The following is a 12,788-nucleotide window of genomic DNA, read 5'->3' as shown; positions in this document are numbered from 1 at the left end:
CCTGTGTGGGGGCTGCCACAGCGCCTCGAGTCTGCACCACTTAGTCTGCGTATCTCCCTCCTGACCCCCATGCCCTCTCGCCCTCGCCTGCCTTTCGTCTTGGTGCTCACGATGACACAGGAACTGGGCAGCCCAGCTCCACCAGGAGCTGACTTGTGATGTGCATGGGCCTTTGCTCTTACTGAGCTTCAGTTTTTGTGGTTAGGCTAACGACTTGCCAAGCCCCCATATGCTCCCCCCTCACCTTTGCCTTTCGGTGCTCCCAGGTTTCTGGTACCTGCACTCGGGGGCCAGCTGGGGCATCTGAGTTCTTCCCTGTCTCTGCCCAGAGCTCCCTGTGGGGCCAGCAGGCTGCGCTGTGCTCCCCCAGGGGCGCACGTGCGGTTGGGGGTAGCCCTGTTATTCTGGACAGAGAAGTTGAGAGGAGGGCATGGGGAAGGTGAGAAGGCTCAGCCAGGTTCCTGGATGTCCCGATAGGGAGCAGAGAGACCCCATCTACCTGAAGGACAAGGTGACTCAGAGGCATTCCAAAGAGCAGTTTGAGACGGCTCAGAAGATTGAACAGGAGTACAGCAGGTACTTCACAGGTAGGTATGCGTCGGGCCCAAAGAGGAGCGGGTGGCAAAGACGGACACAGCCTTACCAAGGATGCCCTTCTAACTTAGAAGTGTTACAGCCTGCACTTCCGGGGTGCCTGGTGATGCCACCGCAGTGGGCACTTTCATTACAGACAGTCTCATTGCAGGCACAGGGCAGCATCGGGGGCTTGTCGGTCCAAAGGTAAAGTTCACTGATTCTGGCCTTGGGTCACAGTTGGTCTTGAGTTACGGCTGCACGGGCGCCGTGTGGCACAGCTCCACACTCCCCAGGCAGGTGGCACAGCGGTGGTGGCTGTGAGCACCCATCCCCAGCACCCTCCAGGGTAGGCCAGTTTCGCAGTGGCGTTTGACGACAAACTGCACCATTACTGTCTCTTGTCTTTGAAACAAGGCAAACTAAAAGAAACTGTAATTTAGTAGTTGCCATAGTACTTGGTGGCTTCTGACTTCTTCCATGAAATCAGTCATTTGTAGGGGCCATAACAACATCGTGGTCAAGAGAGGTGGAGACTGTGATTTTAAGTAACATGTAGAGAGTGTTATGATTGGTGCTTCTCATGCAGTATTTGGTCTCAGAACCCAGCCCTGGCTCTCCTGTGTATGTGTATGTGTGTTTGTGTTTTAATTTTAAATCCATTACAGACCTATATTTCAGTTAAATACTTTAGCAGTTTACTAGAGAAAGGAAAATTTAAAACTTCAAAACTTACGACATACAGGCTTTGATTTTTTATCAGATTTAGCAGATGTGAAATTACTCCGTCACATTGTCATAGCCATTTCTAAACATTCACCGTCAGTATCTGTGGCAGGAAGCCAGGGCGTGGCGCTGTTCCACGGAGCACGCACAGAGCCGTTGTCTAGTGTCTGCTGGGCCGTGGTGCTGAAACCTTGCCAAGCAGCAGGCCTGAGCCGGAGCTGGGGATGGCCCATCATCTTTGCTGAGAGTCTTCTCTGGGCCATGGGGTGCCCAGCTCTCGAGACCCAGCCTAGTTCCCTCTAGAATCTTGCTGCCACTTGGACTATTACAACATACCCCAGGCTGCTTCCCAATGTACTGGGACTCCGCGTTGCGTGACGAGGCACACCAGCCCGGGTCATCACTGCTGTGGAGCCTGGTGAATTATGTGCATAGTGACATCACGTCACCCATATTACAGGGCTCAGGGCAACCTGGAAAATCAGACGCCAGCCTTCGTTTGAGCCCCAGATCTTAACGTGGTATGAACAGTTGCCGAGAGGGATAGATAAAAAGCCGAAGTGATTTGCACTCAACTCTCTTTTTCTTCCCCAATTTCTTGCTGAGGGAAGAGAAGTGAGGCGGGGGTAGAGCAGTTGAGCCGAGTAGTTGAAGACAGGCAGAGCACCAGGAAGAGTGAAGGGTCTGTTTGCGCCTCCTTCGGGGCGTCTTCCTCCGAGCCAATGACGGGTGTGTTTGGGGACTCTCTTGCAGGGGTCGTCCAGGGAGGAGCCCTGTCGAGCATTTGCACTCAGATCTTGGCAGTGGTCAATCAAGAGCAAAATAAAGTCCTGTGGATCCCAGCCTGCCCTCTCTAGAACACAGCGCTGGGGATGACTATAGCCTGGCCTCCAGCCCGACCGCCTGGTGCAGCTCTTTGCAGTGACTGCGGATCAACGCCACTGTGTGTAAACATGAAGGGGAGGGATCCATGAACCGGGGCTCCAGAAGTACCTCCTCTGTAGACGGAAGGCCACAGACAGACGGGATCCAGACCCCGGCCAGCGGACTGTGCTTCTCCCACACGTGTGTGCTTTAAGACAGAGACTGTGGAGTGGGGGACTCGACAGCAACCTTCCTTGTAGCCAGCTCAACAGAGATGCTGCAAAGAGAACCTTTCAGATCACAAGTTTACAAGCCTTTTCGAAGTACTCGGTTGTTTATGTTTACTTGAATGGCTCCGTGTTGTCGCTGCCCAGCCCCCGCCCTTTTCCTCACTGTCGCTTGGGTGTTGGTTTTGTGCCTGCTTTCAACGAAACACTCGGGAACCTCGCTGGGGGCCGCTTTGCTCTGGGAGGTTCTTAGCTGTGGGACCAGACCTCTGACGAATGCCCTGCTCCTCGGCGGCCCCTCTCCCGGAAGGCCCCGTGACTGCGGCTGCTTAGACGTCGGTGGGTGCGCAACTAGTGCCTTTGTGGGGCTGCGCGTTCTCCTGCACCTAGGAAGGTGACTTCCGCCGTCTTGTAGGCGCATTCCTCAGGCTTTGTCTCCTGCCTTCTGCCACCTCTTACTTCTCATCCACCTGTGTTCACGATTCCAGCGTTCTCTCTGGTCCTCAGAGCTTTGTGGGTTCACTGTGACACAGCCAGTTCTGGGCAGGGTGTCAGGCTGGGGCTGAGGCATGCCACTGGGTCCTCCTTCGGTTCTGTGAATAGTGACAGCCTTTACCAGTGCAGATTTTGCAGAGTAATTCCCAAATGCTTTACAATGGGTCAGGCACATCAGCTCTGTTTGATCTAAAAACAATTCGTATTTCAGACTCTGGAAAGAGAGCTTTTACGGAAGCTTGAGGATCAATGTGGTCACTGTTAAAATTCAAGAGAAACTGGGATCTATCTAGTCTTGGCTTCAGCTCTCACAACATGAGCAGAGCTCCACGAGGATGGCTTTGTTTTGTTTTGTTTTTTAACACATCTGATGCCAGATGTTTCTGGCTGAAGATTTGGTGTGGTTCCTCCTTAAACTGTGCGTCCTGTTAATAATAGGTACTGTACGGGGCTCCGGGTAAGTGTCACTGGGGTAGGACCTCTATTTTAATACTGTTCCTAACATTTCATTTTACTAGCAAGAAATCGCTGATTTCATTTTATTCTTTGTAATTCTAGACACTAGATTATAGTTTAGCCATACTGACATTTTTTTAAAAAGGGATATATTTTCTTGCACAGTTGTTCGCAAGGAGACACATTTCAGTCTCAGTGCTGCCCTTTGTTTCACAGGTACACGTGTTCTGGCTCAGACAGCTAGGACCAACCGCAGGCTGTCGCGGGGTTTCGCTGGCACCCGCGGGGCCGCTGCTCTGGGCGGCTGGGGTTGGCACAGAGATGGTACAGTGTGCACGGGTACTGTTCTGACAGACTGGGGTTTTCTGTACTAAAACCTTCCTTTGTATCAAAAGTTAAACAGACTTTAGTACAACAAATAAAGGTCAATTTCTGTAACTCGTTGTGAAGACACCTGTGTTTCATGTGTTTTCCACCTCTCCCCGGCTTCCTCGGCTCTTTGTTCCTACGTTTGAGACAGCTGTCCCCCACCCCCGCAGTGTTTGGGTGGAGCTGGCCACTCTCTGAGGTTCCCTCCAACTCTTGCGATGATTGGGCGCCCCTCTCACCTGCAGTGTCAGCCCCTCCGACTCCCTCCTTCCCTCCCACGTGTCCAGCGTGGGTGCTGGTTGTAACCAGGCAGCTCATGTATGTTAAGATTCCAATCCTGCCCTGGGGGCTCATGTTCAGATCTGCAGGTTTTGCCTGGGCTGTGAAAAGCACAGGGGCTCGAAGGACACCAGGATCCTCTCGTGATCTCAGCTGGGTCCCTGCACCCTGGGGGTGAAGAAGACCCAGCCTGGCCCAGAGGCTGCAGTGTGAGACCACCCACGACTCGCGTGGGCAGATTGTTTGGGCCCAAAAGCCTGTTCCAGGGTGGCAGGAAGGCCAGAAGGGACCAGTGCTTGTCTAAACCCATGTAGAGCCCAGGCAGGGGGTGGAGGTGCACAGCCTCTGCCCCCAGGTGGTGTCTGCATAACGCAGGCTCAGAGCCTTCTGGAAAGGCAGTACTGACTTTGGGCTGCAGCCTCGAGACCTTGGACACATCTCACATGGGCCTCCAAAGACAGGGCAGACGAGAGAATCTCTGAGGCCCCATCCCGTGCTGACATCTCAGTTACGAGTAGGGAGCGGGACTTCCTTCCTGGCCCTGGGGAGGTTGAGCAAAACCCCAACTCTGGGAACCTTGAGACACGTGACTTTTGGAGGCTGGTGGAGTCCCTGATGCCTCACATGCAGGAGCAGAATCTGAAACTATCTGGACCCAGAGTCCTGGGCCAGAGTCCTGGGCCTCTTCAGCTGGAGCAAGGCTCTGAGGCTGACCAAAAGGGCAGGACAACTGGAATTTAGGGCTGGGAAACCTGAGGCTGCTGCCAACCCCAGCACCCTGCTCCCTGGGGCTGACAGTGCAGAGAGCCGCATGGGTCACAAATGCCAAAGACAGAAAGAAATACGAGGAGTTGCCAGGTGGGGCATGGAGCAAGCATGAACTCACAGTGGGGGAACCAGTTGGCGTGGACGACAATCTTTTCTTCGGGGACGGGGCTCCGAGGTCTGGCCCTGCACGGCCAGGCCTTATCCTCTGCCCCCTCAGCTTCACTTCTCCCTGTGGGTTTCCTGGACCTTATTTTCAATCATGCAGACTCTTGTGCACTCATGCCTCCCGGAATGTAGTCTCCAGACTCTTGATGTTTCGCCTTCAGTTCTCCTTCCTATTGTGAGTTTCTATCTTTTGTCTTTTTTCAACCATGAAATGCGTCATACATACAGAAGAGCATCTACAATGTAAACATATGGTCTAAAGAATAATAGTGCGTCTGTCGTTAAGAAACAGAACCACAGCACTGCTGTGAAAGCCCTCTTGATGCCTCGCACACTTGAATTCTCCCTTTCCCCCGGGAAGTGCTGGGCTGACTTGTGGTTTAATGATTCCCTCGCTTTTTCTGTTTTCACCCTCCGGTGGAGGTGTTTGAAACAATATTATGTGCGGTTTTGAAGACACCAGGCTTCACTCACTCACTGAGCTATGAGAGCAGAGGGCAGTGCCCCTGCTGTTAGACGACATGGGCTGGAAAAGCAGTGTGACCTCTGGGTCAGGGGCAGTCTCAGCTTCCCTGGGCATTTTGAAGTGCCATTCCTCTGGGGGAAATCTGTAAGCAGGGACTTGAAAGGGTCCTGGGGACACTGGGGCCGCCACGCTCGGGGTGTGTGGCCGTACTGTGCACAAACCGAGTCCTCCTGGTCTGGCAGGAATACGGTCGGAGGGCTGGAGCTGCTGACTGTAATTCCATGCTCACTGCGACCATCCTCTTGATTTCAGCGGTGAGCCAAAGCTGAGCCCTCCGGGGCAGGAAATGTTGACTTCTCCTGCTGATCTGAGGAGTGAGAAGGATGTCAGCTCATGTCGATCAAGCCTAGGAGAGGTGGGAATGGGGCCAGTTCAGTTCAGTTGCTCAGTCATGTCCGACTCTTGGCGGCCCCGTGGACTGCAGCACTCCAGGCTTCCCTGTCCATCACCAACTCCCGAATCTTGATCAGACTCATGTCCATCAAGTCGGTGATGCCATCCAACCACCTCATCCTCTGTCGTCCCTTCTCCTCCTGCCTTCAATCCTTCCCAGCATCAGAGTCTTTTCCAATGAGTCAGTTCTCTGCATCTGGTGGCCAAAGTATTAGAGCTTCAGCATCTGTCCTTCTAATGAATATTCAGAACTGATTTCCTGTAGGATTGACTGGTTTGATCTCCTTGCAAATGAGAATGGGGCCAGGATCACCTTATTGTTCTCTTCATTAAGAGAAGAGCCAGAGGCCCTGGTGCTAATAGCTCTTGACATTTCTGTCTTGAGTCCCCGCTCCAGACCAGACTTTTTACTCTCTGTCTGGTGTGAGCCCTCATCCTGGGACTTCCTCCACTTTCCTGAGAGTTTTGTGGGAGTTTTTTTGATTTCTCTGACTCTTTTCTCTTTTGATGGATCTCCTGCTTCTTGTGCTGCCTGTGAGGAGAGAGGGTTAACCCCTGATCCGAATTCTTTCTGCAGAGGAAGGTGACTCAGTATCAGTATAGCTGCATGCAGTCCCTTAGTCCCTCTCTCTTCAGTATGGTACCAGTTCTCTCATCTGTGCCTGTGATGCCTAATCCAGGAATCCTCTCAATATTCTCCAGGCAGTAAAGCCTCCTGGCTTCTGCTGAGTTTAGAGAAATGCATTAACCCCGTAGCTTGGACTCCAGGAATCTGTTTCTCCTGGGCTTTCCTGAATTCCATCTTTAAGCCATCATCTCCACCCCAAGTTCTGAAGTAATGCCACAGCTGCTGCTTCCTCTGTTGTCTTAGGATTGGGCTCAGGTCTACTAAATAATTTACCACTGGTCCATTTGATTCTCAGCTTCTAAAATGATTTTTTGGTTACATACCTCTCTGCTCTCCCCATATTTTTGGATTTTTTTTTTAAAGGAATCTTTTTACTGTATTTCCTTTGTTTTAGTGAGGTTTGAATAATGGAAAAAAAATCTAGCTTATGTATCAAGCTAAGCTGCTTGCTTATAACACAGAGATTAAGGTTTACCTTTCCATGTTCTTTTACTATTATCTTACTTTCACTGAGGTCTTGAGAGGACCTGAATTACGTACTTGGTTGCTTTTAACAGCAGCGTCCCCTTCCGGTTCCTGAGTGTGTCAGTCAGGCTTCAGCCTGAGAAGGTGAAAGTTGCCCAGTTGTATCTGACTCTTTGTGACCCCATGGACTATATACAGTCCATGGAATTCTCCAGGCCAGAATACTGGAGTGGGTAGCCTTTCCCTTTTCCAGGGCATCTTCCCAAACCCAGGGATCGATCCCAGGTCTTCTGCATTGCAGGCGGATTCTTTACCAGCTGAGCCACAAGGGGAGCCCTGAGAGGCAGAACCATTAGGAACAGTATGATGTACATGTAAATGTATGTGTCCATTTGTTGTAAGGATTTGGATTTCGTGACTGTGGATACTGGCTAAGCCAGTCTGAAATCCCCTGGGATGGGCTGGCAGGGGAACAGGAAGAACCTGGTGGGCAGGTGGGACTCACGGGCTTAGACAGGAAGCAAAGGATGCAGGGTAAGCATCACAGATGTAGTTGAAGCTGCTGCCACGAGTGGGATTTCTACTTTTTATAGGGAGGTTTCAGATTTTCAGGCCTTTTAACCGAATCAGGCCTACCCAGATTATCCAGGGCACTTCCTTACTCTTACTGTTGACTAATGATGGGCTTTAATCACATCTGCGGAATGCCTTCACAGTGTTTAATAATGGAACCATGGCCTAGTCAAATTGACACATCAAAAAAACTTGTCACAGTGGGTTTACCAATAACTTACCTAACTGGTTCCCCCCAAATGGGTATCTGAATTAATTTTATTGTTATTTGTGTTTATATATAGATTTATCTAACTTGATAGAAGCTTCTCTGTGGGGTTTCTGGCTTTGGGCAGTTATAGGAAATTGTCTCAGACCCTTCTTATTGCCATGTTGCCCTGAGGATAAAAGCAGACTTGTGCTTAGTTTGGAGAGGATCTTAGCTCCTCACAGATGCTACCTGCTCTGAGAAAGTTCACCATCTAAGCTGCTTTATGCCTGCTTGCTTCAGAGATGGACAGAGATGCCCTGAGGACCAGGTGACTATGGGGGCTAAGAGGAGGGACTGGCAGGCCTGGGTGCCCTCTTGCAGACAGCACTAGAGGCTTCTGCGGGGCCAGGCTGCCCCTGAGCACACCGTGGGCTGTGGCTGGCACCTGGTACACATCTCAGAACGCACAGTGATAGTAGAATCAGACAAAACCTGTGTTGAGTCCAGCAGTGGTGTGTATTGATGTTGGTTCTCCATGGAAATAAAATTATAAATCTAAAACTGCAGGATATTTTGCCAAACATGACAGTGGCTGTTTTTTGACCAACAGCTTATTTTTATTAAGATTATCTGCTAATAATTAGAGGAAAGATATATGTTTAATTTTTGCATTTTACAAGTTCACATTTTCCTTGAAGTACAGAAACTTGTATTTACACTCTGGTGTTTGCAATAAATATTTCTGCTATTATTTATAATTTCTAAACAATTCCCTAACCAGTGTGTTTTTTAAAGTCAGCTTTCGTGACATCCTGGGTTGTCTCTTGTTTCTACACCTTAAGGGTCTAGACTAAGCAGGTGATCCTCGAGCATGCTGCTGCTCGGCAGCATCTTCATTTATGGGAAGTACAATTGTTTAAAACCAAAAATCTCAGAGTTGAATCTGAGAGGTGTGTGTCTGCACACATCATGGAAGCTTAGAAGGTAAGTTCCTTGCTTCAGGTCAAAGGTAATTGGTCCTTAAAAATGCAGTGATAGGACGAGTCAAAAATGTCTGCAGAAGCAGAAGAACATGGGATGGAAGCCCATTAAAAGAACTTCTGTGGGTCCTTTGCAGGCTGTACACTCATTTCCCCGACGGTCCAAGGTCGAGAGCCCAGTGTTAGGGAACTGAAGACTTGGCCTTCACTGCTTCCTTCAGTCTTGTAAGAGCAGACTTGATCAGTATCCTATGCTGTGCAACAGGTGGGTTCTACAATGCTCTCGATGCTGATGGCATTCCCAAGAAGTCAGGCATTACTGCTTATCTAGTGACCCAGTCCAGAGAAGGCAATGGCACCCCACTCCAGTACTCTTTGCCTGGAAAATCCCATGGACGGAGGAGCCTGGTAGGCTGCAGTCCACGGGGTCGCTAGGAGTCGGACACGACTGAGCGACTTCACTTTCACTTTTCACTTTCATGCATTGGAGAAGGAAATGGCAACCCACTCCAGTGTTCTTGCTGGAGAATCCCAGAGACAGGGGGAGCCTGGTGGGCTGCCCTCTATGGGGTTGCACGGAGTCGAACACAACTGAAGCGACTTAGCAGCAGCAGCAGCAGTGACCCAGTCAGCAGGCAATGTGACAGCCAGTCTGCCCAGGATGGGAGCTCAGGGTAACACAGTTGAAGTTGCTTTGATATGTTACTTGTGTCCCTGGTACACTCTTCAGCATTGTTATGGGATCAGCAGAGAAGGTCATTGCCAGTACTGATCACTTTCCGAGAGGTTGAGGGCCTTTACGGTATCTATCTACAAGCAGAATGATCGAGTCAGCAGTCTGATCACTTAGAGGTCTGCCCCAAATACAGATTGGGTCAGTATGCAGCCCTGAGTCAGCCTCGTAGTGGCCACCATCATGGAATCAATCCAGTCCCCCGGGAAGTCAGTAGCCCGACAAGTCAAGATACGGGTGTGTCACCCAGCAGCAGCAGCTGATGCAGTTGGGGGTACTGAAACCACTGAAGTGGTGGGACAGTTGCAACTCCCCAAGTGACAGCAGAGACTCAGCCGATCTTGGCCACAGAAGATGGGGTCAAGGCCCATAAGCAGGCACTATCAGGTCCCTTGTAGGGATTAAACTCACTGCGAAGGTCTCCTGATCTCTCCACGGCAGCCAACTGGTGAGACAAGAAGCACTCACCATCACGTGCTGGGTTCAGAGCCCCAGAAGGGACACCAGGAGCTACAGTCAAAACACCCAGGCTTGTCACTGCCTCTGCTGGCAGGGTCGAGTGCATGGGCCCCAAAGGCAAGATGCCCCCAGGAGGCAGTCAGTGCCCTCAAGCCAGTTGAGATAGCAGGATATGACAACCGAACCAGTCTTTAGGTAAATAAAACGAAAGGATGAGAACAAGCCAGAGAGTCCCAGGGGGGGACGTTGTGTGTCCCCTTGTCCTGAGCACCCTTCATCCCAGGGTTCTTGGGTTGTTTGTTGTGGTTTGCCCCCTGCAGGCCTCAGATGACCCCACAGGACCAGGTGGAGGCCTGACTTCCCTATGGCATGAAAGGGCATGGCGTGAAACACACCAGTGATGGGGTGGGGGAATGGGTGGATAAAGGATTTCAGGATTCCAGTGTGGGACTGAAAGTGCCTCCTTGGCTTAGAAGACCTCACTCTGGAAGGGTTTGCTGATCAGATCTTCCTGGAGGTTTTTTTCTCTCCTTTTGCTTCAGCAGTAGAAGAGAGATAAAACCATGTACACTGAGATGTCTCATTCAACGCCTTATCCAGGAAAGACAACGCATTCTTATCAGTTTTTCTCCACTGCTTCTTGATGCAGAGTACCAGCTAAATCAAGTGCAGACTCTCTCCTTTCTCACCCAGGAGTGAGCGTACACAGAGCTGTTTGGTGCTGTTCTTTGTATAACCCAAACTGCTAGTGTAGCCTTTTGGCCTGTATTGCAGTCACTACTGCAAATGGAGCTGTCCTAGTTGAGGCCAGAAAAATGCAGAGAACCACATGGCGGGCCAATAGCCTAGACGCAAGAGAGCACAAGCCCCTGTCGCCCATCACGAGGAGCCAGTTTCTCTGGAAGAAGAGGAGCTGCTCAAGCGCTCCACAGCGCCCTCTAGAGAAGGCCAGAGATTGGGATGGCATCTGTGCGGGTGGAGGGTGTGTCCCAGTGACTCTGTGAGCTGCCCTCATTTTCTAGTTTTCTCTGGCAGCTGAAATCAGGGAATGTAGTTTTTAGAATGGGGGAACAGAAAGGTTTTAGAGATGTTTTATGTTGGGCCGGACTGGAGGCCTGCCTTGTGCCCATACCGTGGTGTAGGGGGCCAGCCCTGCTTTGGGGCTGGTGGGTAGCCATTTCTCTGCGTCCTAAGGTGATTGGAGGTGGAGGGTTCTGGTGGGATTAAAGGAGAAGGTGTGTGTGTCCATCTTGCGTCGACCCTTGATCCCCATATAATTTCCTGAGCCTGATGTTTTGTCTAAAACTGTAAGGCACGAAGGGAGGAGCTTGGAGAAAGGGACACCAAGTCTTCAAAAGCCTTGGAAAGAGTGTGTCGTGGCCACCCACACAGGAAACGGTGGTGCAGTTTTCTCTAAGCACTGCGAGGGGTCCTTGGTCCTCTGGCGATGCCACTGTGTATGGAGGTGGCAGGGCTGTTTCTGGGATGTGCTGCAGGTCATGACTGAACATAACCTGAAGGCAGAAGTGCTGCCCTCTAGTGGTCATGCGTCCTGGTATTTGCAGAACACCCATATGTTATACTGACTTTCATATTCTCTGTACATTTTCCCAGGGTTAAAACTCTATTATTTTTAATGATTACTATTTGATTGTAGCCTTCTTTTATTCAAATTATGTTAAGATTAAACTTATTTTTATGAGATCAACTTAATTGACTACATGTTTAATGTAAATAAATAATAAACAAGAAATAAATGAGGGGCCTCTAGGCTAAGATACTGGGCAGTCTCGTTAAATTGTTGTTGTTCAGTTGCTGGCCAAACTCTGTCATTTCAAAACAGCAAAACATATTGATGCATTAGGCCAGAAATGTAAAGCTTGACTAAAAATTACTTGGAAAGCATTTGCTTAAGGTGAAAATAAATTCAGTGTGCGAAATTCATCCATCTTTTTCTTGCAGATATGAATAAAGGCACATGGCAAAACAGGCAAATTTGTAACAGGGCATGAATTGAAAAGTCAGATTCCACTCTGACAATGTGAGTGGTTAAATAAGGTGGCTATTACCATCTTAAGTGTGATCACACTTAGCCATCAGTAACAATCGTGGAAATGGAGACCGCTGTCAAGTGAGAATAAGCAAAGACTATTTCCAGCTTGCTATAGCAAGGGAATCAGCTACCGTCACTTGCCTTGGTCAGACAGTCAAAGGTAGGCAGTGGAGTGAGAAGGCTTTGTAGTGGAAAAGGAGAAATCTTCAGGTATGCCCTGATCAGAGTCTGTTAGCCTGGGGAAGCTGGGGCAGGCTGACTAGCAGTGGAGCATCCTATGTGATTGATCAGGAGTGCATATTTGGCTTTTTCTGGTTGGTCCTATGAAGCTGGAAAAGCTGGGGCAAAAATGAGGGAAGCTGACAGGTGTTGATCAAGTCTTAGCCATTTGGGGCCAAGGGTTAGAGGGGTTATTTGGCTTCTTGAACTAACCATTCAGTCCAGCTGCTGGTTTGAGGGAGTTTAAGGAACAAAGAAACACCCGACAAATCTACAATGAGGAATATTCTTTGACAATGACCACGTCTCTTCAATGCTATGTATGAAAAAAAAAAAAAAAGGTGTGTGTTGGGATAGATGGGTGGAGGCTGTTTTGGATTAAAAGAATCAAGAGATTTTTGTAACTAAATATGAGGGAAAAAATTGTAAGAGACATTTGGGAAACAATTGAGATTTGAATATGGGTTCAGAATTAAAAGACATGAGGGAATTATTTATGAAGCTGGAATGCCAGTAGCGTTGTGTAGGGGCTCTGTGTGGCAATGCAAGCTTAACTCCTTTGGAGGTACAGTGTCTAATTTCCCTTGAAATGCTTCAGGGAAATGTAGATGCTTGACATGGCACAAAGTTCTAGTTTTAGATCTAGA

The 12,788-nt window shown here is 49.6% G+C and overlaps 1 protein-coding gene across 6 annotated transcripts in view; it reads left to right on the top strand.

The window, feature by feature from the left end:
- The window catches only part of DLG5 (discs large MAGUK scaffold protein 5), a 123,436-nt gene extending 119,657 nt beyond the window's left edge, over nucleotides 1-3,779 (top strand). For all 6 annotated transcript variants that reach the window (XM_070782241.1, XM_070782240.1, XM_019953877.2 and 3 more), the window contains 2 exons: nucleotides 478-587; nucleotides 2,053-3,779. In XM_070782241.1, coding sequence (XP_070638342.1) covers nucleotides 478-587; nucleotides 2,053-2,156 — 214 coding nt within the window. In that variant the 3' untranslated portion in view covers nucleotides 2,157-3,779. The remainder of the gene's footprint in view (nucleotides 1-477; nucleotides 588-2,052) is intronic.
- Nucleotides 3,780-12,788: the final 9,009 nt, after the last annotated feature.

Source organism: Bos indicus, chromosome 28 (assembly GCF_029378745.1).
Source record: "Bos indicus isolate NIAB-ARS_2022 breed Sahiwal x Tharparkar chromosome 28, NIAB-ARS_B.indTharparkar_mat_pri_1.0, whole genome shotgun sequence".
Classification (NCBI taxonomy): domain Eukaryota; kingdom Metazoa; phylum Chordata; class Mammalia; order Artiodactyla; family Bovidae; genus Bos; species Bos indicus.
Note: the sequence above shows the minus strand (reverse complement) of the source record. Positions and strands in the feature narration are given on the sequence as shown.